General features: G+C 35.9%; 3 protein-coding genes across 3 annotated transcripts; 2 read left to right on the forward strand and 1 right to left on the reverse strand.

Moving 5' to 3' along the window:
* Window positions 1-233: 233 nt before the first annotated feature.
* Window positions 234-4737, forward strand: LOC125837281 (AP2-like ethylene-responsive transcription factor AIL1). Its single transcript, XM_049516445.1, has 9 exons — window positions 234-459; window positions 1069-1675; window positions 1844-1926; window positions 2103-2111; window positions 2383-2471; window positions 2957-3030; window positions 3146-3196; window positions 3461-3537; window positions 3896-4737. Exons 1-9 carry the CDS (start codon window positions 234-236, stop codon window positions 4735-4737), a joined length of 2058 nt encoding a protein of 685 aa, XP_049372402.1.
* Window positions 4738-7388: 2651 nt separating this feature from the next.
* Window positions 7389-12762, forward strand: LOC125837280 (putative metallophosphoesterase At3g03305). The gene is made up of 4 exons (XM_049516444.1): window positions 7389-7689; window positions 8817-9058; window positions 9898-11451; window positions 12194-12762. Exons 1-4 carry the CDS (start codon window positions 7440-7442, stop codon window positions 12311-12313), a joined length of 2166 nt encoding a protein of 721 aa, XP_049372401.1. The 5' UTR covers window positions 7389-7439; the 3' UTR covers window positions 12314-12762.
* Window positions 12763-13517: 755 nt separating this feature from the next.
* Window positions 13518-27768, reverse strand: LOC125837282 (probable E3 ubiquitin-protein ligase ARI8). The gene is made up of 15 exons (XM_049516446.1): window positions 27516-27768; window positions 22313-22437; window positions 21889-21991; window positions 21680-21770; window positions 20581-20753; window positions 20335-20439; window positions 20154-20242; window positions 18308-18415; window positions 17817-17907; window positions 17623-17712; window positions 16331-16378; window positions 15738-15809; window positions 15546-15645; window positions 15338-15464; window positions 13518-14111 (listed from the first exon to the last, which is right to left on the reverse strand). Exons 1-15 carry the CDS (start codon window positions 27696-27698, stop codon window positions 13841-13843), a joined length of 1776 nt encoding a protein of 591 aa, XP_049372403.1. The 5' UTR covers window positions 27699-27768; the 3' UTR covers window positions 13518-13840.
* Between the last annotated feature and the right edge of the window lie 21 nt (window positions 27769-27789).

Genomic DNA, 27789 nt, shown 5'->3' on the forward strand with positions numbered 1-27789 from the left:
GAAAAAACTTGAGTTAAAATTTCATATAAATCTTCACCTTATGCTTTGGGAAAAATGATTCCTCTTCATATACTTTTTTTGAACCTTTCCTCTTCTTCTTCAAACAACTTAATATTGGTCTTTTTAATTTCTAGAACTATAACTTCATGCATGAACTTTTAGTATAGGAAAAAATAATTAATTCTCCTTTTCTTTTTTATAATTTTATCTAAGTTTTTTTATTATTTTGATATATGGCTTCTTCAATGAACAATTGGCTTGGATTTTCACTTTCACCACATGAAGAAGTACTCACATCACAACAAAGTTCACATCAAGAATGTTTTGATCTAATGACTTCTCATCATCAGCATCATGATCAATCAACAGTAGTACTTCCTTCTTTAAATGTTGTACCTCATGATAATACCCCTTTTGGTATTTTTGAAGCTTTCAATAGAAATCATCATCAATCACAAGGTGAGTAAGTTCTATTAATTGATTGTTTCATTTTCTTTAATTTTTTTGGGACATTTCTTGAACTATAAACCCTATATGACGGTCGTGCTCGTCTTGAACTTTGACTCTCCCTTTTGAGTTGGCAAGGCTCATGTCAATGAGGAAATACTAAAAACCCTAACTCTTCAACAAAAAGGAGAAAATATTAAGAATATTGATGGTGTTTTTGTTTCATAAATATGGTTTTGAATTAAGGAAAAAAATAGTACGGTGCACTAAGCTTTCACTATTTTTTTCCTTATGACATAGAGATACATATTTATGACCAGTCAGAGATTCATCAGGCAAGAAGTGTCAAAAACATGACTTTTTGAAGTTGAATATTCCTACTAACTTATTTCTTGTTGGTGGATGTTTTCCATTTTCCTTTTAAGTAATTATACGATGTACTAAAGTTTTCGCTATATACCTGATGTTGTTGATTTTGTTTAGTGATCTACTTGCTTTCATTAACATGACTTTTTAAGTAAATTCCTTGTTCATATTAGTGAATATTTTTCAATTTTTTTTAAAAAAATAATTCAACCCTTTTGGCTATGTTTGAGATTTTTTTGTTTTTTTTGTATGTAGATTGGAACTCTCATGATACAAACTACAAGACTACATCAAATATGTCTATGTTAATGGGAAATTCATGCAATAGTCAACATCTTGAAAATAATCAAGAACCACCAAAGCTAGAGAACTTTCTTGATATTGGTGAACAAAAGCTTCAACAAGTCTGTAATAACAATAACAATAACAATAACAATAACAATAATAACAACGACTACAATATTTATTGTAGTACCCCTAATAATATTAGCGAAAATAACGCTAATAATATTATAGGGATTTCAATGATCAAGAATTGGTTGAGAAACAACCCTAACTCCACTACCACCACCACTACTACCCCGTCATTATTACAAGATGATAAGAAGGAGGGCGATGTTGTGGGGGTAACCGGTGGTGGTTGTAGTGGTACTAATGCACAATCGTTGTCACTTTCTATGAGCACGGGTGGAGATGGAGGTGGAGGTGGAGAGAATAGTTGTTCGTCTGAAAACAAACAAGAGATTGTGAATGGAAATAATGGCAGTACTATTGATGGACAAATAAGTGGTGCAATTGTAGCACCAAAGAAATCTATTGATACTTTTGGCCAAAGAACTTCTATCTATCGCGGTGTTACAAGGTAAGATACAATTGTTTAATTTCATCCCTTTTCAAGTCATTTATCATAATAGAGTGAAGGATGTTCATTCGAACAATATAGAAAATTAAGTTGTGTAAATACTACAAAATAATACTTTGCATATAATTATTATTTTTTTAATTTAAATTGTTTTGTGTGTATTTATAGGCATAGGTGGACTGGGAGATATGAGGCACATTTGTGGGATAATAGTTGTAGAAGAGAGGGACAAACTAGAAAAGGAAGGCAAGGTATGTTTATTATATTTCATTTAATTTGTCTCTCACTAAATATATTATATTTATTTTTTCATTCATTTTATATATTTTCAAAATACTAAACTTGGATGTGTTTTAATTATTCATTTTTTTTCTTATTCTATTTCATGGTGTGATGGATGGACTCAACATTTGTAAACTTGTTGCAGTTTATTTGGGTAAGTTATAGATTAATTACTTCCTTCTAACTATTATCTTGGTAAATATTATTTAGATGACACTACATTACTAAAATATGAACTTCGTCGCTAGTCTGTTTGTATTTTGCTCGTAGTTAACAAAAATTTATCGCTAATTTATTGCTAAATAAAATTACCGATGAATTTTGTTGTACGACTATAAAATTTATCTATCGCTATATCGAGTTTTTTTAGTAGCGAATATATTTTTTTGTGTAGCTGATTTATTTTTCATTTAAATGTTTTATAGGAGGATATGATAAAGAAGAAAAAGCAGCTCGTGCTTATGATTTAGCTGCACTTAAGTATTGGGGTCCCACAACTACCACTAATTTCCCAGTAAGTACATTTAAATTTTCTAATTTTTTTACTTTAATTTCATAGGAATTTTGTCTAGTTAGTGGGAGGACATTTAGTAATGCCAACAACCTAATGATGTCTGATTTAGACGCTTCATAAAATTGTACTGATCTACGAAAGGAGCTGATAGATGAGTACGTTTTTCTTTTCGGTCCAACCTATATAAGGTGTTGCTCGCTTTCTTTTGGCTATTAGTGGCTAATGCATTAGTCGATATTTCTACATGCTCCTCCTTGCCTCCTACTTAGAAACTCGCAAAGCACCTAATGTTATGTTGTTTGTAACGCTTTGGTTAAGAAGGTTACTGTAGTTTTAAGTTGATGGATAGATTCAGTTAATGAAAGTTCTTTTCAACTCAATTAATATCAATAAAATATCGTTATTGCTTAGATTTGAAAGAGTTTAACAAAAGTCATCTCACTTATTCCGTATGTAAATATTTTACTTTTTGTGAAAATTTTCAGATTAGCAACTATGAGAAAGAGCTTGAAGAAATGAAGAATATGACTAGGCAGGAATATGTCGCATCTTTAAGAAGGTACATTTTTTATTTTTTTTATTACATTAAGGAAAAAATATATTATTAAACTTTTCAAGAAAATATAAGAGATAAAAATGTAATATTTATATTTTATGGTTCTTAATATATATAGGAAGAGCAGTGGTTTCTCTCGTGGTGCATCGATTTATCGAGGCGTTACAAGGTACGATACAATTAATTTCATGTCATTCATACTATAGTACTCCCGACTCCTAAGGTGATGAGGTTTGACTTGACTCCTATCTGCCTAGTGTCTATAATATTATTCGAATAATTTTTCTTCTTTCTCGAATCGTGTTTCATATGTGTGTCATATATTACCTTTTAAGGACTAGAATCAAACTTTTAAACATGAATTATTTTTTTCGATAGTATTAATAATTATTTAAGTTTGTAATTTTTTAATTTTTTTTGTGTAATATTATAGGCACCATCAGCATGGAAGATGGCAAGCAAGAATTGGTAGAGTTGCTGGAAACAAGGATCTTTATCTTGGCACCTTTAGTAAGTGCTCCTAATTATTTCCCTAAAACCATTTTATTGGCACGAGCTGAGTCAAATTTGAACGGATCAAAATATGTCAAATTAATAAAAGATTGTATAATTTGATCCGATCGAAGTTTGCTAGCTTGAGTCAGAAGTTAAATAATATATCATAACTCAATTTGCTTAGCACATGACTCAAATATCCCCATATTTGATTTTGCATGTGTTGATTTGGGCTAACATTTGACCCAATAATTTGATAGGTCATCTAGGATATTGAAGAAAGTACTCAACAAACGAGCTAGTCATAATTCAATTCGTTTAAACTTCGATATATTAGTATTTTTCCACATAACTAAATTTGTTTTTTTTTTAGGTACACAGGAAGAAGCTGCTGGGGCTTATGACATTGCAGCAATCAAATTCCGTGGACTAAATGCCGTGACCAATTTTGAAATTAATCGATACGACGTTAAAAGCATACTAGAAAGCAGCACGTTGCCCATCGGAGGGGCAGCTAAACGTCTCAAGGACGTTGAGCAAGCTGAAATCGCGTTGAATTATCAAAGAGCAAGTCAAGAAAATATCGGGACTACTCATCTCATGAATGGTTCAATGAGTACCTATGGTGCGGGCCATTGTTGGCCTAACATCACTCTTCAACAAGCTCAACCTTTAAGCGCGATGCATTATAATAACCCTTATAATAGTCAACAAAGGTTGTGGTGCAAGCAGGAAGTACAAGATCATGATTTGACTAGTCAAAATTTTCAAGATTTTCATTCGCTTCAATTGGGAAACGCGCACAATTATCTAATGGGATTGGATAATTCTTCTTCATCGTCAATGGAACAAAATAATGTTACGTATCATCAAGGTGTTGGATATGCAAGTAATAATAATAATCATCATGGTGGTGGTGGATTTGTGTTGCCACAATTGAATGGATCATCATATGGTGGAGAGAATGATAATGAAGTGAAGCAATTACAACTTGGTACTCATGAGAACATATTTGGTAATTATTATCATTCACAACCAGCAACATCTAACGACTCTATCAAGGTCAGTAATACTCTATATGATCATCAAGAATCTACATGCAACAATAATAATTGGATGTCAACTGATGTTCCTATGGCTCTTGCTTCGAGGACTAGCACCATGGCGGTTTGCCACGGTGCAGCCCCCACTTTCACTATGTGGAATGATTCATAGACCTCTCAAGATCATCACAAATCTAGCTAGTAAGGGATCTATACATAACTAATCTCTAATCTTTTTTTCTTTTTTTTGGAAAATGAACTTTAGAAAGAGGGTTTTATTTTTTTGGTTTTTTTTTTAAAAAATTTGGTTGGTATAATGAAAATGGTAATTTTGTTTATAGGATTTGAAGAATGAAGTTCATGTATAGTCTATGTTATTGGCTATAATTTTGGGAACTTCATTCTTATAGATCCTCGGAAAGTAAATGCTTTGTAATTTTGGATAATATAGTACAATGCAGATAATTAATTTATGGCAATTTTCTAATTATTGTGTATGTATATTTTCTATATAATTAAGTAACCGTGTAGTTTTTTTATTTTTGATCGATCATGTATGTATGTATATTATTGTTTGTTGATCCATTTGTCTTGTATCTTATTATTTTGTTATCGTATGTTCTTGCTTTCGTACATCAATATCTTCACTCTTTTGAGTCGAGATTTTTTTTAGAAATAATCTCCCTACCCCACAAAGATACGTAGATGTGAGATATGCATGCATACATCGATCATGCCCTCCTCATACTCTACTAGTGAAAATATATTGAGTATATTTCTCTTCACATGACTTTAATGGCTAAAGAGATTCTTGATTGTATATTGCAGAAGAAATATCATATTTGTTAATATATGAAAATTTTATGCCAAGATTATTTTTTTTTTTACCTAATATCATTATCCAAACCTTTGAGGGGATATAATAGGATTAAAGTTCACAAATAGCCAATTTTTAGTTCATGTAATTGAAAAAATAATTGTATGTATTTCATTTGTAAAATTTGAAACTTGATTAACAACGGTTATTTTTCAAAAATAAGTTCGACGAGTGATCGATCAGTGGGAGCAATTTCAATAAATATGATTTTCTATGTTGGTTGAGGACTTGAGGTATATGTGCGTATTTTTCATTTTGACGTTATCATTTAACTTTATCAGGTAGGGCCGTTAGGGTAAGGTTGTATAACTTGTATTCACACCACGTTCTCCAAATCTCATTTGTGGGATTCTATATGTTGGATATATTGAGGACATTGTCATTTAACTTCACAAGGTAGAGCCGTTAAGGTAAGGTTGTATTCACACCACACTCTCCAGATCTCATTTATGGGATTCTATACGTTGAATATATTGTTGACATTATCATTTAACTTGTGTTCATTTTTAAAAGACTTTTTATATGAGTAATCACTTTGGAACAACATCATACATAAGGTGAAGTCGGTCATTTTTTGTAATCTTATTTCATTCATTTTTGTTTGAAGTTCATATATGGTTTGAAGTCAAGACAAAATGAGTCTAATCATTTTTAATTTGAATTCATACATAAATACATGAATATCAGTCATACGTAACTTCAAACATTTGATTTTTTCAAACCTAACTTTATATGTTAAATTTTTAAAAAGGTGAGTAAAAATTAAATATTGATGTAGGCCCATTTCTCTGTCCATAGTAGATCCATTTCACTACTTTTAGCCACTTTTTGTTTGGGCCTATACTACTATGATCTGACCCATTTCTCTGTCCATAATAAGCCCACTACTCTGCATTTCATTTGGGCCTATACTACTTGACCCTACCCACTTCTCATAGTAGGCCCATTTCTTTTGAACCTTTATTATTGGAAAAATTACCTAAATACACAACTTATTTTATCATATTCTCTAAAATGCTCTACCATTTGAAAATATTACAAAAATCTCTACTCTTTCCTATTCTCGGATACATCACTTTACACAATGTATTGGTCGGATACATCACTTTATGCGATGTATCCATCATATACATCACTTTACATGTTGTATCGGGACATTGAGTGATGTATTCTAAACCAAGACGCTATGTATCGGGATGTATCCAAAATCGAAACGCGGTGTATCAAGATGTTTTGGGATGTATCCGAATTTCACCAAATTTAGGAAATTTTGTAATTTGAAAAAAGTAGGAATAGGATGTACTCTTCAAGTTCTACTACCCCCTTCGGTCAAGTAAACCAAGCTCACATAAAAAAGGAAATCTTTTACACCAATGTATCGTACTATCTAAAAAACTTTTCAAAGTGAAAGAAGGAAGGAAGGCGCACTACAACTAACATAACAGCCAACTGAAAAACGTTAGCTAGCTAGGCTAGCGCGCAATGGCTTGCTCTGATAGGGGCTTGCTTCTTTAAGCTCCGCCCGACCTATACAAGATGTTGCTCGCTTTCTCTTAGCCACTAGTGGCTTATGTAGTGGTTGGCATTCCTACATGCCCCTCCTTGCCCCCCTACTTAAGAACCCAAAGGTCACCTTTGGATGTTGTCATGACACTTTGGTTACGAAGGTTACCCGGTTAAGGTCTATACATGAATTCAGTCAGCGAAAATCCCTCCAACTCAATCAATACCAACAAGATGTATTGGCCTCTCTTTTTTTACAACAGATATATTAGCTCTTAACACTTGTTTAAAATTCCATTACTGTTATCCAACCCATTTATTTGTCCATAGTAGGCCCATTACACTACTCTTCACTTGGGCCTATACTACCTTGACCCGACCCGACCCAACTTGACCCGTTTCTCTGTCAATTCTCCGATCTCTCTGTACCTTAGACCAACAACAACAAGAAGAAGAACCAAAGAAGAAGAAGAAAAAAAAGAAGAAAAGGAGAAATGGGTATTTTAAAACTATGTATTTTCTCCTTAATCTTGCTGAAATTTCATTACATTTCAGCTGAATTTTTCAAAAGAGATGCAATGGAAGTGGAAAAAGGACGGGAAGATGTAGCTTGGGTGGTTCAGTTATCTGATCTCCATTTCAGTGTTCATCATCCTGAACGTGCTCTTAGCTTTGAAAAAATTGTGGGTCCTGCTCTTTCTATGATCAATCCTTCATTGGTCTTCATTACTGGTGATCTTACTGGTAATAATCTACTTTTTTTTTTGCTTCAAAGTTTTGTTATATTATTGAATTTTTTTTAATCTTACTTTCTATTGGGTTTGTGGGGTTCTTTGAAAAGAAGTTTTTGATGGTGGAAAATGGTTATGGAGGGATTTTAGTGGAAAATTAAGGAAAAAGGGAACTAAAAATGTGTTCTTTTTTGTTTCTTGGAATTGTTGGGTTGAGAAATTTGATTGGTAAGTTTCTTTAAGCTCAGATTTTGAAAAAATTGGTTTTTGAAGTTGTGTTTGGACATGTATTTTACTTAGAAAATTTACAGTTTTGCGAGTGGAATCTAGTTATAATAAGTGAAGTCGATCAGATTTCATGGTCAAACGGATATTTGAAGATATATTTTCAAAATCTATAGTCGAACACTAGCTTATAAAACAACTTTGTTGATGCTGGAGAATGATGATGGAGGCATTTTTGTGGAAAATTAAGGGAAGGAGGTTTCAAAAATATGTTCTTTTGTTTCTTGAAACTATTGGGTTGGGAAAATGAGGTTGGTGGGATTTGATTGGAAGTTGGAGCGGACGTTAAAATGTTACTCAGTTTCTGGGAGAAAAAGATGAATCTTTATCAGTGTGAAGTAAAGAAGAAAGAAAATTGACTGCAAAATACAAAAAAGTAAAGAAACATAGTTGCTGCATGGTTTTTTTGTTGTTGAAGAACCACAGATTATCGCATTAGTGAAGGCTATACTCTACAGTGTCCATGTAATACTCAGTTTTACAAGGGAGTAATGTTTTCAAGATGTGATCATACATGACTTTGGTGTAGTTGCAAAAGTAGCTTGGTTTTGTTTTATCTCCTTTGTATCGGGTACTATGTCAACTATCACACAAGGTAATTTTAGAATTTAGGATGAAGTTCTGCAAAAGCTATACTTTAATTATTCTTGGTTCAAGTTTGATTCATGATCGAGATCAGTGACCACTGTTTAAAGTTTCTGAACTGTTGTTTAAGGTATATCTCTGATGTTTTCGTATCAATGTATTGCATTTCTACTGTAAAGTGGTTTTCCACAAGTTGATTGCTATACATATTTGAATAAAGTATTTGTCAAAGCTTAAGATATTTCAATGATCTTTTCTAATTGTCACCAGATGGAAAGAGCAAGGATTTACTAACAATGAAGCAAGATGAAGAGGAGTGGTTGGAATACCAGAAAGTCCTGGACAATGTCATTAAAAAGAGTGGACTGAAGAAAAATGTGTTTTATGATCTCCGAGGAAATCATGATATTTTTGGTGTACCAGCCATTGGTGGTTCATTTGATTTTTACTCGAAGTATAGCATTAATGGGCAGCTAAAACGAAGTGGACTGGTCGATAGTGTCACTATTCAGGTTTGTTATAGATCATATCTGTTAGCTTCTTTTGTTCTATACACACTCTTTTTCTTTATCATTCAAGCTGCCAGTATGGTGCCTTTTAAATGAAACTAATATGGAGGGGAAACTAAATGTTCAAAAGAGGCTTGGAAATTTTCTTAGACGAGGATAAAGATAGTGTAAAATTGTAACATGGGCAATGAGGTAGAGGTATCCATGTATGGAAGCATATCTGTCTATACAATATTTATAAATTTTATTTTTGTATTTATCACAAAATATATAAAGGAATTTCTTAACAATTAAATGAGTTCCATTTTAAAAGTTTGAACCAATTTCTTTTCTATTTCTTTGATTCTGCATGTTGGAATTTTCTCCTTTTCTTAATGTAACCATTATTAATGTATTTTTTTCCAAAAAAAAAAGAAGAAAAAAATGTTATCAATGTAATTATTGGCAATGTTATCATCATTTAGACACCCATAGCTTTCAGAATGAAGGGTGAATCATCCCTGAACTTTAATATAAATCAATCAGCCAAGCTTCAATCACAAACATCAGAAACTTTGTGATGCCATGTTTTGAGCTTATCCACTTAATATATCATACTCTGCTATTAGCCTTGACCACTTATGATGACTATACTGTTATCTGTAGCTTTCTTGTTTCATAGTTCTTCTCGATAAATTGTTTGGTTTATAAAGCCTTCTAGTAACATATAATCATGTATGTTTTTCCTTGAGGACTAGAAATATTGAATTTTGAGCTTCTAGATTGATGCTAGTGTGTGTTTATATAATTCTTTCTATTATCAGCATTTTATCATTCTTTAAAGCACGTGCTCTATGATCCAGACTGGTGAACGCAGTATTCAGTTCGTCGGGTTTGACAGCATTATGTCTTTAGGTCTGCGGGGCCCAACCAATCTATTTGGTCATCCCACTGATCAACTATTAGATGAAATAAGCTCTGAGCTCTCAGTACTAGATTCTCAACCCGCCAAACCTGTTATCAAGATTGCTTATGGGCATTTCCCACTTTCATTTTCTGCAGCATCACAATCTGGAAGAACCCTGAAAGAGACATTTCTGACACATAATTTGTCAGCTTACTTATGTGGGCATTTGCATACAAAGTTTGGTAAGAATTTAAAGAGGCATCATGAGTCAAATCAACATCCATTGTACTCTAAACATCTTCTCCAGTTGAATGGACATGGATCACTTCCAAATAATTCAAAAACTTGTTCAGATGAGGCTACTGAATTTAAAGAGTTCTGGGAGTGGGAAATGGGCGACTGGAGGAAAAGTAGAGCAATGCGCATATTGTCCATTGATAGAGGATGGATGTCTTTTGTTGATGTTGACTTCAAGTTGGGAGCTAAGAATGTTATTATATTGCCAACTTTTCCTCTGGACTCTTGCTTTACTTTGGAGAGATCATTTCACAAGTGCAAGATGGAGTCCTTGAACTTAAACAGCATCAGGGCTCTTGTATTTTCTTCTTCTCCTGTTGTGTCAGTTGTGGCTAGGATATATGATTCAAGGCCTGGAAATCTCGTTACAGTGCTGGAGACTCCTATGAAAAGAAATGAGGATTCTACATCTAGGGGGAACCTTTACACATGTCCATGGAACTTTAATGCCTTTGAAGATCCATCTCCTGATAGATTTTTGTTGCAAATAGAAGCAGTTGATATCGAAGGCAGATCAACTTTGACTGAACTAAGGCCATTTTCTGTTGGCGGTCTTCGTGCCAGGCTTTCATGGAATTGGAAAGAGTTTATGGTTATGGGTTGTCAGTGGGAGGCTTTATATTTCCCAATAATATGGTTATTCTATTTGTTAACTCTTCCCATCCTCGTCTTTCCAAAAGCTATCTTCGTATTTCTTAGGAAACAGTATACTTACAAGAGCTTAGTTGGAAACAGGAAACTGGTAACTTGTGTGGCATGGATTCTATCAGAGCTATACAATCTTCCTCTTGTATGGTTCTCAATAATTGTTTATTTGTTTTACCTCATATTATGTCCTTGGCTTTCTGGACAAGTTTTCACCGAAGGAGGAGAAAGGGGATACATGACCTACAGGGGTTGGGTGCTGAGATTCAATGAAAGGGAAAAGCTAGACTTTCATGGATTTCCAGATATAATGGTGGTAGTTCTTCCTCATCTTTACTTTGTAGTGTTGCCTACAATAATTGTGATTGGAGCATTAGTGGCTGAGAGGGCAGTATTCCAAGATCATCTTCGAGCTCTTTCTGCAAAAAAGGAAGATGATTATTTGGTGAAGAATAATGTATCTGCACCGACTAGTGGAAGAAATAAGACTCTGACACTCCTCCATAGGCGGTGGATTAGGAAAATGCTCCTGTTAATATCTTTGGCGATTTGTTGGAAGCATTTCTTGGTAAGTTTTCAACTGATCTTTTTGATGTCTATCTTTGTTCTGATTTGAAGTGTTGTTCTTCTTAAACAAAATGCTTGTTTTCCTTCTTTATACACTGGAAGATTGTTGCCTTCCCAAACTCCTATAGGCCATAGCGCTTCCATTGCTCTTTACTTTTCCCTAAGTGGTTGTTGACATGTTTCAATGTGGATTACTGTTCCATCTTTTTGGAGCTCATTTGACATCACCATATCCTTCATATAAACTAGCTAGATCTTTTCCCAAGTATGGAAATTACTCACATAGATAAAAGAGGAACTTTCAAGTGGGTTGAACACCATGAGGTCTTAGGTTCAAATCCCAACAGAGACAAAAACACTAGGTCATTTCTTCCCATCGGTTCTAGGCTTGGTGGACAGAGCACAAAGTTACCTGGTACCAAGGTTTACGTTCTGCCAATGTCTTTTCCATTCATAAACTATTTAACCATCATAGCATTTCACTCATATCAGATATCCTCCTCATTTTTTGTTTGTGGAATGCACAATATCCTGATTGTTCTAAGTAAGTTGCAATACTAACAAACTGTCCATTGTTTCCGGATAGAACATACAGAAGAATACGTTAATAGCTTTCCAAGATAATGTATTTCAAGATGTTTCAATTCTAAGCTTTCCTTGATCGGCTTATTCAAAGAATAGAGTACTGTTATTCGCTTTTGACCGAATCTGCTTCTTGCTAATTTTGTTTCTTTATGATGCAGAACTGCAGAGCTCTTATCAAAGCTTATGTGATGAACCCATTTCTCCATTTCCCTGTCTATAGCCTGTCAATTCCTCTCCTGTTGGCTTATACTATCTACAAAACTAGCAGAGCTGAGTAGAATTTTCGGAGGTGAACTACATGTAGAGCAATAAGTTCAATACATCAGACAGAAATGTACACCGGCTTCTTAGTAAAAAGGCATCAATGCTGCTGCTTCACTGACAGTTATAGATCACATTTAGCATCTCATGAGGGGCAACATGTGAAAGCTTCAGAGGTTGCGGTTAGCCCAAAGGGTTGGTTCCAGATGAATTTCTTGGTCATCAGGAAAAAGTAAACTAGTAGAAACATTGAATATTCTTTGTTTAGACATTGAAATGCTGGTGCAAGAAATCGATCTTTTACATAGTTTTACAGTCATTTGAAAGAAAAAAAATGTAGCAATGTAGAACTTCAGATCCATGTAAATGTATTACTACATCATTTCACATATGCATCATTTCATTTGAATATTGTCTAAGTTTTACATTAGAAAAACAAAATACCATGCATTGTAAGGTGAACCAATTAGCATGAGTGTAAGCTTTGTGTTATCCCTTCATCTTTTATTCTTTGTTTTGGTATTCGAAGCCTACTGAGTCTAACTAATCTGAATTCATGTTAGGTTCATTACGAGGAGTCAAAAGGTACTCTCTACCAAAATTTCTCTATTTTTACAATTTCATATATTCTCTGATTAAGGATGAAGAAATAACAACTATCACACATCCCCAACAAACCCAAGGCAAAGATCATTGACAAATACCGAGTTTAAAGGATATCTTTTCGGATTAGGACGAGCGAGGGTCTTACCTTTTTTATATATAATTCAAGTCGAAAGTAGAGGTATAGTTTTACAAGAAAACCATCTAATGAAAAACTACTTTAATGTTCGGTTCATAATTCCACCCTTGCAGATAAGAAGATAAGATGGGCGAGATACAGAATAGGGAACTCGCTTCAAAATCCCTATCCTCTCTAATTCCCCTTTTCCCATGCTAAAAAAAAGTAGACTTTGCAAACCTTCCTAGAAACTAGAAACAATTCGAACATTTGAGAATGTACTTGAGTGAGTTCGACTCTCCAAAAATGATGCCACACCCATGTTGAATTTTGTTGAATCTTTCAAAAATGCACTACTTTTGAAAAATCCAGCATGCACCCATAACATTTAGAAGAGTCCGAGCAGCATAGGATACTAGCATCGTGCAGATTTAACTATCCATTCACTCCTTTTCATTTTTTTAGTTGGAACCTTCTATTTCATATGCTGTGATATGCCCTTAAGACTTTACTAACACAACAGCTTTGTATAATCAGGGAGTTGAATATTTCAAAAGAACATTTTTCTGGCAAAAGTCAGATACAGTTTACAAAGATGAAAGGCAACAAACAGTATGTACATATTCATCTCCAGATGTATGATCGACTTTCCAACTCATGGCCATAAACTTATCGTCTCTATCAGACTTTACGACTGTTAGGTTTCGATTTGTTCCTGCATGTACGTGACTTAGAAGACACGTCTGGAGCTGGACCTCAGTCATAGCAATCAGCAGATAGTGAGGACTTTCCCAATCTGAAGTAGTAACTTCAAAAAATGGCTTCAACGACGCTGCTGGCACATCTGGCACGCGGTAGCAGACCTAACATTGGCATATGTACAATACTCACAAGACCAATGTCCTGAATCATCTATGTTTCTAGAACTGCTTGATCTTGATGTGGTTCCCTTTCCTCTACCGCCCTTTCCTTTGATGCTCCCACCTCCCAAACTTTTTGAGCTAGCTGCCCTGCTGTAAGCACCATGACCGTCCACATCCGAGAGACCATTCTCTAAAGCTCGAACCAGGTTCTCAAAGTAGTTTCGAGTTACGCTGTCATCATTTGAACGGAATAAATTATTAGTATTCTCCCTACCCATCTCTATAAATAAATTATAACAGATTGGGATATCCCTGCATTTCAGCAAGATGCGCAATAAAATAGGAAGAACCTCCACCGGATGTACACTAAAGTTGAACACAAGCAAGAGACAAGTACAGACCCTAAATCTAATCAAACCTGGTTAAAAAAGATTTTGTTCCTGCAGTACAACAGCCGTACTAGTTTTCTCATACAGAAACTATGAATCACAAGCGATGTTCTGACCGCTTTCATGTCGGAATCAGCTAACACAAAAGATATCATATATTATTCATCAGTGGACATGCCTCAGAAACCAGAGCTTGAATGTGACTCTCAAGAAACTAGGCTGCTACACTAGCACTCATCCAACTTAAGTATGTTAGATGCTTGCATATTCCTATATGAGTAAGTTTCCCATTTACAAACAACAACAACATACTCGGTGTAATCCCACAAGTGTGGTCTGGAGAGGGTAGGATGTACGTAAACCTTACCCTTACCTTTGTGGGGTAGAAAGGTTGTTTCCAATAGACCCTTTCAAAAATAGAAGTTTCTGAAGCAGGGCTGTAAGAAACTATGACAGCAATATAGAAGGTTTGTTTCCTTACTGGTGAATAAAATATTCTGTCAAAAGAAATTGGCATTTGTTGCATTTGAAGGATGCTTACCCTAATGACTAGCTGATCCAACTGAAAACTTGGAGACCTCAATATTTCTGGAACGCACTACTTACTGGTCCCGTGATAGAATAAGAGTTTTGTGAATGGAGAATTTAATCGAAGACCTATTAGTTGTCCATTCAACTTGCCTTTTACATTAGTTGATTCCAAACAATAGGATCACCTAAAATTTGAGTCTTAACCCTAAAAATAGGTTAAATCATTTTGGTGGAATATCATTAACTTTCAAGCAAATGCAAAACTTTCTTCCTACTTATCCAATAAAAGGTAGCGCAGAAGCCTCTCCTTGTTTAAACGAAACTAGCAATGATAGAAACCTGGTCTGCTAAAAGAGTTGGTAATATCTTCAACAAGATTTTAGCCTTTCTCAAGGAATGTTAAAAACATGACACATCCTTTTGTGTTAAACGTTCTATTCATCTGCTCCTACAGAGATGAGACTAACCATCATATTCACTAGCCACTAATAGAAACCAAAGATTAGACCTCCAGGTTTAATGCAGAATCTATATTACCTTGTAAGCCCTGCAAGCTTTGTTCGGAACTCATTAAATTCTTTTGATGGACCTTCTGCATCAAGGTACCCCTGGAGCTCTTTCTCCGCGCACTGATGAAGCCGTTCAAGTCCAGACTCAGCCTCACCTACGGCATTAAGGATAAGAGCCTCAATAAATGAAGGAAACCATCTAAATGTGGTTCTCGAAAAGGAAGCAAAGGAAAAACCTTGTAAATACTCAAAGAACTGCCTTTTGGCATGTTCATGCTCGGGTAAGTAATAACCATATGCATAAGTCCATTTTAGCACACGCCTACACTCAACTATCTGCAATGATTTAGCCGTCATAATCAATATATATATACATGAATCAAGAGAGAGGAAGAACACTCAATATTGATATAGAAGATCTACATTACCTGCAACCAGGCCTCTATAATAAATTTGAGCTGTGATTCGGGTTGACACTGTTTGTCACTCAGTTTCTCAAGCTGCAAAGTGCAATCACTATAAATGCTTTCCGGAAATTCAGAAATACAATCAGATAATGACAACTTGAAAGAGAAAGATGGCCAAGTCCTCTTTTGATACCCAACCTTGTACTTGACCACTTTTGCATGGGTTACTCAATGAATGAATATGCAACGTAGGAAACATGAAAGATAACAAAAAGCTTTTATTTTGCCTCCAAAGAAACGCTTTATATTATCACAATGAGATATACTTTCAGAGGAGCAGACTGAAAAAGCACAGCAACAAAATTAAACTCAGCAGTTCAGTCTATACAAATGGGGACAAGACTTTAGGGAAAATATATAATGAAATCCTTTTCAAGTTTGAACTTGTTCATTCGGAAGCTGGGTTCTTCTACTTGTGAATATTTTCAAATTCTTCGGGAAAGAGAAACAAACAAGCAGTTTGTTAATTAAGCGTATAAGCATAAAGCAAAAGACTGTTGTATGAAAAGAATTTTGATACTTATATTTTTTAAATGTAAAAGAAATTTTCTTACATGTACTGTTTGCATTTGCTGAAGATCTGAAAGTGCCTTTTGCCGCGACTGCAATAAGACATAAAAAAGACATTACTGACATTAGGTAAGCAGTTAAACAAGGATCCTGCAGCATCTATAGAGAGACTTCTCCCAATAAATAAGAAGAATCAGAAACAAAAGGAATGGCCTTTTGAGGCAAAGAAACATAATTGTACACTACTTAAGTCTCAATCCCCAGGATGCAGACTTGGCCCAGTTCAACATGAAATATATGCAAAGCAATGAAGACGCGCACAGAAGTTTCACAACTGGAACAGAGAAGATAGTAACAAACCCATGACATAAGAGAGAACTATTTTTCTGGATGATTACTTTTCAATTCAGACCCACAAGTGGGCAAAAGTTTCTAGTGCCTTCACACTGCACAAGATGATTTGAGAAGACAGCAAAAGATGATTACAGTAAAAGAAGAATAAATGTCATGAGGAAGATCCAAGTCCCAGACTTGCAGTTCCTAAGGATCTAGATATCATATATGAAGATAAACATAAAAGGGATAAACATCTTTTTGGATTGGGTTGACTTTGCTATCAAGGAAAGAGGTCATTTTTGGGAAAAAATATAACAGAAAGCATGCCAAACAAAATTGAAGGAGAAGAATTAGTTACATAAATTATTTTCCCTTAGTTATATTCACCATGCACGGACTCTTTCGTCCCATTAGATTATGGAAAATCAATCTCGAATGTACAGGTTCCATTGTTGGAACTATCGAAATGTCCTACAGGTCACCTTCATGCTGACAATTGCATAAGATTGTAACTTGATAGATACATTACATCATCCAATCTATATTTTCATATAGCATAAGTAGATCTTTAGATTGGTAATACTAGACTCCCGGTAGGAGCAGAAATTATGCAGCATCTACTCCATGATTTGAGACATTCCCATGGACATTAGACTTTCTTGCTATTATATTTAAATTGATGATATCAAAAGCAAGGTCATGAGAACCAGAACCACACTATCTGAAAGCCTGCTGACAGATCATGTATAAAAATTTCATGTGTCAAGTCGCATAACAATTCTATCCATCATCCATGCAAGAAGCCATCACCACAAATTTAGGTCGCAAAGAAGAATTACAGTAGTATCTAGAAAGAACACGAGCAAAAAGTGACCAGTTTAAAAACAAATAGAAGAACATGAGCAAAAACCAATCTTCTGTTTCTATTATCCTTATCCTAACAGAAGTTGAGATAGCTGATAATGAGAAACAACCAAAAGTAAAGGTGTCCTAAACCTACCGACTGGTTGGTGGCCCATCGCTCATAGTAATGTGTATATCTTTCTAAAGAATTTTTTGCCATCTCTCTCCTCTTTTCAGATTCATCAAACTGGAAGAAAAACATCAAATAAACATTAGCTAACTTATGATTAAGGAACTGAATTAGCAGATAAATCTTGAAAATAGAGAATACTAATAGAGCAAAGATCTTACCACTCCATCTTGCTTTGCTGACTCGTAACGGTTGCACGCATAAAAGCCGCCAGTTCTCTCACCGTGATCCGTCCAAGGGCCAAGGCAGAGCCTGTAAAGATGTCTTCTTAGTTCACAAGAATCACAAAGAAACAAGATCTGGGAGACAGCTCCCCTACCTTCACAAAGGTAGGAGTAAGACTGTGTACCACCACCCTCCCCAAACCAGACCCCACTTGTGGGACTACACTGGATATGGTTGTTGTTTTTTTAAGCACGGGAGGCCAGAACAAACATTAGAAACAAGCAATTAGTTATGCTATATAGAGTGTAGACAAGATAAAACACATCCAACAACCTCAGTGAGGAGGTCCTGCTGCTTAGTGTGTGCATGGTAAGCAAAGCAAAATGTTAAAAATGGAAGCAGACTGACTGAAAAAATTGCTCACACTATAGTGTATGCTAGGATCAGGAACTGAAAGAAATTCCATGGAAAGAGCTGATACACTTACCAGCAAAACTCAAATTTACAGGGTGGTGTGCATGTGATATGCATGCACCCCTGATTTTTCTCAATTGGCCGCTTGCATTTCGGACAAGGCTTAGAATTAGCTAATATCCTGCAATGTCACCACGATAATGTTTAGTTCCACGTATTGAAAGTGGAAACAGTATGCATATCCAGAAAATGCAGCTATAATACGGACACAGAATTTAGGCTTAGATGAAATACACAAAATGGTTAGAAAGTTAGCTAGGTTGTCAGGACTCAGGAGGCAAAGCTAACACAAATGCATAGTTGAAAAATGATTGAATAGCAGCTCTAATAACACCAAATATATCTCTGCTTTGAAGCATGAACAATTATTTAAGAAAAACAGGTACATGTTGGCACCATACAGCAATTAAAATTGCCAAAAAACTAAATCTCAAAAACTTCAAAATGATACAGATTCGACAACATCAAGGACGGTAAAAACTGGAGTCTAACAAAAATAGAACAGTAACTACTAAAACATGAGCCTATTTGAGACACAACATAGAGTAGACAATGGGCCATCATTTTAAATTGCTGGATCAAGGCTTGTTTGTGGTGGTAAATTCTAAGATGGTTAGGACTAGAGCAGGTGAAGACGGGCACTGCAAAAGAAACAATGTTTTGCAGGGCCTTAAGAACATGCAGGACGCGGGATGTTGCTCCTCTAGCACCTTTGTGTACCACGTGCAGAGAGATGAGTAGGAGAACTACTGATGGGAATAGCGAAAGATCTTGTACACTTGAGGAATAGCCTTTCCCTTTATTTCTTTTTGGTGCACCCGCGAGATCCCTATATGTATAAATGATGGGGTGTTATTCATAGAAAATTATGACTTTTGCCAAGGTTTTTTATTTTCTACTACATTTCTTGTATATGCACGTTTTTGCACATCTTTCAAATTTATGACTATATCCCAAAAAAGGGTCGCAATGGGCCAAAAAGCACAAAAAAAATTACTGAACTTTTGGCAATAGCCCAAGAAAGTTAATGTTATACCCTGACCTTCACTTGGTGAATATTATCTTTCTTCAATAACAGAGAAACCATGGCGTTTTAGGTTCGAATCTCAATGGATAATGGGTTCACCCCTCTACCCTTCTCAACTTATATCAAGCTTATGTTTGCGGAAGGTCCAGATCCATGACATGTGGTACTACATTAATTTCCTGGTAGCTACTTGATCAACTTTACCAGGGTCTTTCAAGTAGTAACTAGTAATGATATCCATCATCAAAGGCTTACATATTCAAATCAAAAGAATACATCAACATAACCCTATGTTCTCTTCAACAAATGAGTCTGGTTAAAATTACTTCAAAGTTCTCTTTGAGACCGTCACAGGGAATTGCTTCTTTCGAAAGGATAGAACCTCCTCCGTACTCCCAGATGCATTCGAACTTCAGTATGACACAAAAACTACCAACACAGAGAAAGCAAATTTGGAATCAAAACCTATGCAAAAGTAGAATAGAAACCTTTTCTTCTAAGTTCTGAGCAGGAAAATGGCTGCATTATAGCCCTTTCAGGAATTTCAAGTTTTTTATGCTCCAACTTTACCTGGTTGCTATTTTTTCCCAACATAAGGAAGACATGATTACAGCAAGTTCTATTTAAAATTATAAGCCAATTTCACCTCTGTCTCCAAGATGGTTAAAACCCATCTATGATGCAACAATTTCACCAGAGAAAGTACTAACTAGAATAGCTCCATCCTCAAGTTATTTCATCTCTCTTCCAAGACTCATTTACCAAAGCCAGCTAAACCAGGTATTACAAAAGATAAGGAAAGGACAGGATGATAAAATCTAATACCACATACCAGTTCATGTTTTCAGACTCTGCACTATTCTTCAAAATCCACTTAGACACAGTTCCACAATCAACTGGGCGATGAGTTTCCTCGGTACACTGTAAATATGTAACTCATACAGATTACAGAAATGCAGAAACAGAACAACTATCATTATATAAAGTAGTTAAGTTCAAACATTGCAACTCACATTCCAGCAGAAACTATATGAGCACCCGCAAGTAACATCATAGCTTCCACTACCAACAATATAGTCAACTGCATAATCACACCCTGGAGCAGGACACCATTTTGTCTAAAGAAGACCAGAACAACCATTAGGAACTTAATAGACACACAAGGCATATAGTAAAGATTCTTCCAAAAGACATAACAAAAAGTTAAGTATCACTAGGGGCCCGAGGAGGGGGGGAGGGGGGGAGGGGGGAGCAATTACCTTTCTATTGTCCTCCACAAACGACCTGATAAAGTACCGATTATACTTCTTTTTGTCATCGTCATTGGCCAATTTTTTTATCATATCTAGACCGATAGCAGCACTACAAGATGGATCAGGACAGCGCAACATCAAGCATCCAGGACCATCAGTGATGGCCGTGCTAATATACCCTGCACCAAATAGAGAGACAATGAGAAGCTCTATGGGATGCCTAAACGGGAATTGAGAAAAACTTAACCATACCACGACCAATCGGTAGATATTGGACCACCCCCTCCACCTTTGTCCTCTTAAATACCAAGTTTTTTTCCACGACAAGGTTCAAACACATGACGTGCACCTAATCCACACATCACGTATTGCGGTATTAACATTAAATTTTTCTATGCTGACAAAATTAACCAGTAAATGCCTCATAGAATTAACTGTAATCTTTTCTCTTTAGCTTCCCATATCCATACGTTCCGAAATCAACCTTTGGCACCTATATTTTTCTAAAATCAAGTAACAACCTATTTAAGCGAGAAAGTCCCTGTACGCAAGTGGTATTAGAAAACCCAGATAAAACTATCGTCCCTCCATGTAAGACAGTGAATGAACTGTGGTAACAGAACCAACAACAGCAGAGTAGCCCTTAGATATGCAAAACATTTTCAACCCTAAAAAGCTCTACTGATGATCCCCCCGCCCTCCCCACAAGTACCAAAATAAGAACCAAAGGAACCACATCCCTATAATAATACTCAAAACAGTTTATGGAACCTATAATAAAATTCAGAAATCAAGACCAACCCTGAAATGGGTACAAAAAGTATAATCCTCCCATTAGTATATTGTTATCTTCTTTCCAACATCTTTTATTTGTCAACGAGCTGGATGAGCTCAGCAAACCTCAAGCATCGCAGAAAGATAAACCAGTAAACCATGTTTAAGACAGTATAGAGTAACTTAAAGATTTTCTCAAGTAATTTTGTCTAACGGAAAAAGGCTAGTTTCATTCATCTGGAATGCCAGGTTATTCAAGGAGATGGAATGTTTGACCGAAATGCCTTTCAAACTTCCATTGAAGAAGCGACAATTTTCTGAAGAAATTAACCTTGCCAGCATGTGAAACAAAAAGGATGACCGCAAGCAGCCCCACTGATCTCCTTGCGAGGAAAAACGTCAAAGCAGATCCCACATGTAAGCTGCAAGAAAGGAAGTGCACATCTTCAATTCAAGGAAACAGTAGTGACCAGCCCTAAACCTCTAGCTTCAATCCAATCTAAAGGAGGAAAGTACTCTTCATATATGAATTTAAGTTACCTCTTCCCCATCAGGGACTGGCACGTGATTCTCTAACAAACCAACAATCCTGCGGACCTTTCCTTCATCTGCAAACCATTCATCATTCACTTTGCTGACACTCCTGTCGACCCAAAAACGCTAGATATTTAGCATATAAGCCCTAAAAACCTTAAAAGGCTTGTACATATGTGGTAAGTGAGAGCAATGTGCATCAGATTCAAGATCCCAGAAGCCAACTGCCAGAACTGCAAGCATACTTTTCTTTTTATAAGAACAAATAAAATCATACTAAATGACTACAACGACATGCTAGACTACAAATTTATTGATACCACAAAAATCAACTGAGGACTGAAAGAAATTCTAATTCAATACCCATTGTACATCATCATCTAAGATCTGTAATCATAACTACAAGGTAATGCTTATGAAAAGAATTTACCAGTTATAATGCCGAAGCAGGATGCCAGCATCTACCCGTGGAATAGAGAGCACTGTAGATATCTTCGTAATACTTTCCTCTTGGCATTTGTGAATATCAGCTTCATTCAAGATGCTATAGTTTGACTACAGAAAAGGTAGAGCAAAGTAAAAACGTGAGAACTTTCAGTAAGCAAGCATTTAATGAAGAAAATAGTATGATAAAGATCAAAACAACTGGAGAACCATGACTACAACATAGGATTCAATAGTTAATGACTTAATTCACTTCATCAAACACAAAGATAATTATGCAAAATTTGGCTGTAACCAATGCACTAATACCTAGTATTCCAGTATTATTATCACATTACAACTTTTTCCTTCCTTTTTTTTGGAAAAGGAAATAGTTGTATTCATAAACAGCACCGAGATAGTGTTGGAGCTTCTGTAAAAGTGAGCAAAAAGAGCCTAAAATACAGTCCTCATTGAATCTTAAAGGAACTCAATGAAATTTAATAAAGTTTCTACCTCATTAGTGTATTCCTTTTTACACCAAAAGGAAATAACAAGATACAATCTAAGTTCATCCTCTAGACAGATTTTTGCTTCTCTTCAAAACATCTTGAATTACTTTCTTTCCAAGTCACCTCCATATATAAGCTGATATCGTCTACCACCAACTATTTGTTGCTTTGTCCAGCCATGCCTATACCAACAAAGCAAAAGATCCTGTGTATCCCCAGAACCATCTAATACCAGCAGAGTTATAGCCGTCATAGCGGATAGTGAGTCGGTGATAGGACAATACGAAAAAGAATGATTAATGGTTTATTTTTGGCTGCCTTATAAGTAACATCTACTACAGAAATGTAGCTCTCTTCTTCAGAGATTATCAATAGTGAGGCAAGCCTCATTCGCCACAATCCAAGAGAAACAGATCACTTTATGTGAAGTTCTTGACTTCCAGATATGTTTCCAAGGCCGTGGCTTGAGATGTTCTTCTTTGTTCAAAATCCTATAAAGAGACTTCACCGAAAAATCTATTTTACTGCAGCCTTGCCATTACACAGATGGTGCAACCTTGAGAATTTTCCAAAGCTAATGGAGTTCACATACTCTTTTGGGCTTTGGCATTCCCGATCATTCATATTTCTCCTAAAGTTAACTATCCAAGTCCCATTAACTCTAGATTCAGCCACATTCACATTAGAAAATAACAAACACCATACGAAGTTGGGAACTCGTCCTTGAAAGGACCATGAACAATCCATTCATCCAGCCAGAAAACAGTTTTGCTTCCAATTCTAATACTTCTAAGTTGCTTGAACTCAGGCCGTAGATTTCTTATGTTTCTCCTCATTTACACCTTTAAGTTTTTAGACAGGTCGAGTACACCAGTATCCTTCGAGCACAGATTTAAATGAGATTACCCTACTCCACAAGCTTGTTCCTCTAGGTTGAACCTCCGTTACAGCATACTTGTGATTGTAGACACCTAATGTTGCCTTAAAGAGGTATCCTAGAGCTTATAAATTGTAAGCATACAGCTGCTCAACAATTATATTAGAATTATCAACTACGAGAAAAACAGGCTCTTCCCTCCTTGTTAAACAACCCTCACGCCCCAGCCCCCTTTTTCTATCCACATAAATACTAGCCATATCTTACAGCTGTTAACAAGACCCAAAATAATTAAGTCCCTTCCTTAAAAACAACAAATTTCACAACAAGAGCCCCCAAAAGAAGGGAGAGAACCACAAAAAGTTTGAAAGTTTGTTTTCTTATCCACATAACATGCTTTCAGAAGTCAACCAAAGGGGATAAACAGCATCAAGAAATTATGTTCTGTAAACGGAAAGCATCCTTCATGGCTTTTTATTGAACTTGCTCCACAAGATCTGCTGCTCTATCTTCATTCTCAAAAAAATATCTTCTGCTACATTCTTCTATTATTTCTTATGTGGATCTATAATACGTCACGTATGAGGTGATTTCAGGTCCCTTGTCAAAGTGTTGATCTTTGATCTTCAGAATATATCAAGAATCTGAAAATCAGCACTTGAAGTGATGAAAATATCAAGATTGGGAACCAGAAACAACTGTTGAACCATCATTTTCCTGCCTTATCAAGTTTATAATAAATCCAACTCAATGTTATTAAAAGATTCAAAGAGGCGAGGTGACAGGTCAAGGGGCTTTTGTTCCCTGAAGTGAGGCGAGATCAAAAAGTGCTTGCTTTAGCAGAAGAAGCAGAAGTGAGGCAAGTGTGAAGCGTCACTTTTGCGACAGACTTAGGCATCTTCTTCCCTTCTCTTCTTCTCCTCCAATTTTAGGGTTTCGAGGTAAATCTTATCCTCTTCTTCTTCTTCTTCTCTTATCTTCCTATTCGAATTTCTCCTCTCTTTATGATTTTTTTCTCTTCTTTTCTCCGTTGCTTTGATACCTTTTCTCTTCTCTCTTCTCTCGTCTCTATTCTCCTCTTTTTTCAATCTATTTCTCTACTTCTTTTCTCCTCCATTTTCTATTATTCTCTCTTCTCCTCTTTTTTTGGAATTCTTGAAGATAGGATATTGCTCCCTTTATGATTTGGTTTTAAATTTGCTTAATATGTTATGAGAGTATCTATTACTTACTTTCTAATTTAAGAATTGAAAGATTTGCCTAATATGTCATTTCAATTGAGTTGATCCAATCTTTTATGTTATCTCATGTTGCCGAGGGTCTAGGGGAATAGCCTTAATACCCTCACAAGGTAAGGATAAGGTTGCGTACACACCATCATTCGCATACCCCATTGGGGGATTACACTAGGTATGTTGTTGTTATTTCTATTGAGTTCTTGGTTATTTATTTATGCAAATTTAATATTTTTTATTTTATATTAAATTGCGCTTCAGTTGAATAAAACATACGCTTCACTTCATGCTTCTGACTTTGGTGAAGCGAGCCCTGGTCGCTTTTCTCCGCTTCTCGTGTTCTTATTCACTGCTCCAACTAGAAGCTTATTGAAGAGACGTTTTTCTCCATCAATACTTATTCTTCTACAGTTTTGGCATCAAAGAAACACGGGTTGCAATTTGGTTTAGTAAGTGGTACTTCTTACTAGGCACGGCTAGCAGAGAAGTTCCACAACATTACTCAAGCATTCCTTGGAGCACCCAAATTTAGCCACAAATGCTTTTTTTTAGAAAAGGTAAAGATTCAGCCCAAAAATGTTTTTTCCTTCCACAATCCATAATACATTTAGGCTTCAAGCCATGCTACACCTCTAATTCAATTTGAACTGCCACAAATATGACGCTCAAAGTAGCCTTATGGATTCTCAACATAAATACAGGGTTTGGGAAAACGTTACCGGGTTCCCCAGAACCCCCACCTGATACAATGAATCTGCCTCTATATGCACCCGATTTTCTAAGCAAGTTAGTAGTCATAAATCGCTTCTATTAGAAAAGGCATAACGTGAACACAAAACTCCAACTTAAGCAGAAACCCAGGAAAGAAAGCAAGCAGCAGAGAACCCAAATGGCAATAGTTACTGCTCTTGAATAAACTACTCTCTCCTGTCCATTTTACCTAAGTTTCTTGGACTCGGGTGCGGGTATTCCATGTGGATGCGAATCCAAGGATCGGATTTGGCAAATTCTAAATTTTAAGATTTGGGGGTACGGATCCATGTATGGATACGGGTGCTGGGATTCGGCTAAACAATCCAAAATTATAAAATAGAGATATAACGATGTTCTAGATTTTGAAAGACCCCCAACTTCTTCTTTCACGCTCTCTGGTTCTTCCCCTATAAAGGAAAAAGAAAGTCATTCAAGGCCTTCCACCAACTCTCCTTACAGATCGGTGCTACTCTCTACCAAAAGTCAGAACACAACCGCTTGAATCCTTAGTTTCTCTTCGTTTGGCTTGAAACAACAAATATTGACCAACAGGAAAAGCTAAAAAAGAGACAAAGGAACCCTCAGGGGTTGGCCTGCTGGCAATTGACTTGAGCCTTGGGGTTTGCTCCCTTTCAAGGTCTCAAGTTCGAAACCCAGTGGGTGCAAACAATTTCTGAGGGCCATCGGACTGGGTAAAACCTGAATTAACCGTGGTGCACTTGCGGGAAACTCCTTGCCGAGGGCCTGTGCACCCCCGGGATTAGTCGGGGCTCAAAGAGACTCGGACACCCGGTGCAAATCAAAAAAAAAAAAAAAAAAAAAAAAAGAGACAAAGGAACTATAATATTTAAGGTATGCCATTACTCATGTCTTAAATCTATTTTATCTTCTATCAAAATCTCAATTTTCCCCAAAATTTGTCCCCAGACTCCGGTCAAAGTATCCAATGTGGGTTGACTGAATCTCACACGTATCCCACACCCGCACCCGTCTCGTGTCAACACGGGTGCGGCAGCTAAAATGAAGAGTCCACGCAACTTAGCATTTTACTTGTCATGTTTACATGGCCTTTAAGAAAACATTAACTAAAGAGATAACTTGACTAAATTATCCTTATTTATTTTTTATATGGATTTAATACTAAACTTTTTTTCCATACATTTAAGTAAGCGTAAAGATGAAAACTAACTAATAAATTATATCTCAATTTGCTAACACGACTACTGTTTTGGACCAGTTAGTTTTAGTAAGCACGACAACTAAAATGGACTGGAGGCCAGACGGAATAAACTGTATTCATAAGGAAACCCCAGTTATTCTTATAAAAAAAAGGTTCTATTTTTCCCCCTTTCCTCTTCTACTAAATATGGAAGAGAAAGGGGTTAATCCAACCAAATCATTCCTCACTTTCCTTCCGTGTTAATCAACTCTAACTCGAACACTAGATACTCCCCCCTATTGTTACAAATCTAAGTTTCAAAAGCCAAAATAAACTTTTGGAAACAACAAATATATCGGTCTGGACACAGGTAACATAACAGCATACCCAGTTTAGTGTCTGAGGAGGGTAGAGTGTTCCCAGACCTTTCCCCTACCTAAAGAGGTAGAGAAGCTGTGTCTGGTACACCCACCACTCATCAGAACACAGGTAATCTAACAGATAAGCAAAAAAAAAAAAAAAACCATCAAATCAATACCTTTACTAGCAATGAACTATATCCAGTAATCAATCAAAAAATAAAAACATAAACAGTTCCAAATTCAAAAAAGTTCCTAAATTTAATAAACAAAACAAACAAAAAAGCAAAAAAATTCAAAAATCTCCAACTGTACCTGAGAGCGATGATGTGCGATGACCGTATCGGAATCATCGGAGTCGTTATCGATGAAATCGTAATCCATGACGTCATCATCATCGGAATCATCATGGACATCGCCGCCGCTGTAGAAGTCATCATCGAAGGACTCGCCGTCGTCGGTGGCATCCTGCATCATCAATTCATCCTCCGATGCCATTTCTCCCTTTTTACACCCCACCCCCCCTGCTTCTCTATCTATATATATTGTTTGTGTATGTATAGGTTGAGGAAATGAAAGAGAATTTTTT

This window comes from Solanum verrucosum, unplaced genomic scaffold (assembly GCF_900185275.1).
Source record: "Solanum verrucosum unplaced genomic scaffold, falcon-dt-bn FXZP01000165.1, whole genome shotgun sequence".
Taxonomy (NCBI): Eukaryota; Viridiplantae; Streptophyta; class Magnoliopsida; order Solanales; family Solanaceae; genus Solanum; species Solanum verrucosum.

Excerpts from the sequence above, each read along its gene's own strand:
- LOC125837281 (XM_049516445.1), top strand. The coding sequence starts at position 234 with ATGGCTTCTTCAATGAACAATTGGCTTGGATTTTCACTTTCACCACAT. Across the intron at positions 460-1,068 it reads AAATCATCATCAATCACAAG|ATTGGAACTCTCATGATACA; the intron begins GTGAGTAAGTTC and ends TTTTGTATGTAG. Across the intron at positions 2,472-2,956 it reads CAACTACCACTAATTTCCCA|ATTAGCAACTATGAGAAAGA; the intron begins GTAAGTACATTT and ends GAAAATTTTCAG.
- LOC125837280 (XM_049516444.1), top strand. The coding sequence starts at position 7,440 with ATGGGTATTTTAAAACTATGTATTTTCTCCTTAATCTTGCTGAAATTT. Across the intron at positions 7,690-8,816 it reads CATTACTGGTGATCTTACTG|ATGGAAAGAGCAAGGATTTA; the intron begins GTAATAATCTAC and ends AATTGTCACCAG. Across the intron at positions 9,059-9,897 it reads TCGATAGTGTCACTATTCAG|ACTGGTGAACGCAGTATTCA; the intron begins GTTTGTTATAGA and ends TCTATGATCCAG.
- LOC125837282 (XM_049516446.1), bottom strand. The coding sequence starts at position 27,698 with ATGGCATCGGAGGATGAATTGATGATGCAGGATGCCACCGACGACGGC. Across the intron at positions 21,992-22,312 it reads CTGCTTCGGCATTATAACTG|GAGTGTCAGCAAAGTGAATG; the intron begins GTAAATTCTTTT and ends TTGGGTCGACAG. Across the intron at positions 20,243-20,334 it reads CATATAGTTTCTGCTGGAAT|TGTACCGAGGAAACTCATCG; the intron begins GTGAGTTGCAAT and ends ACATATTTACAG.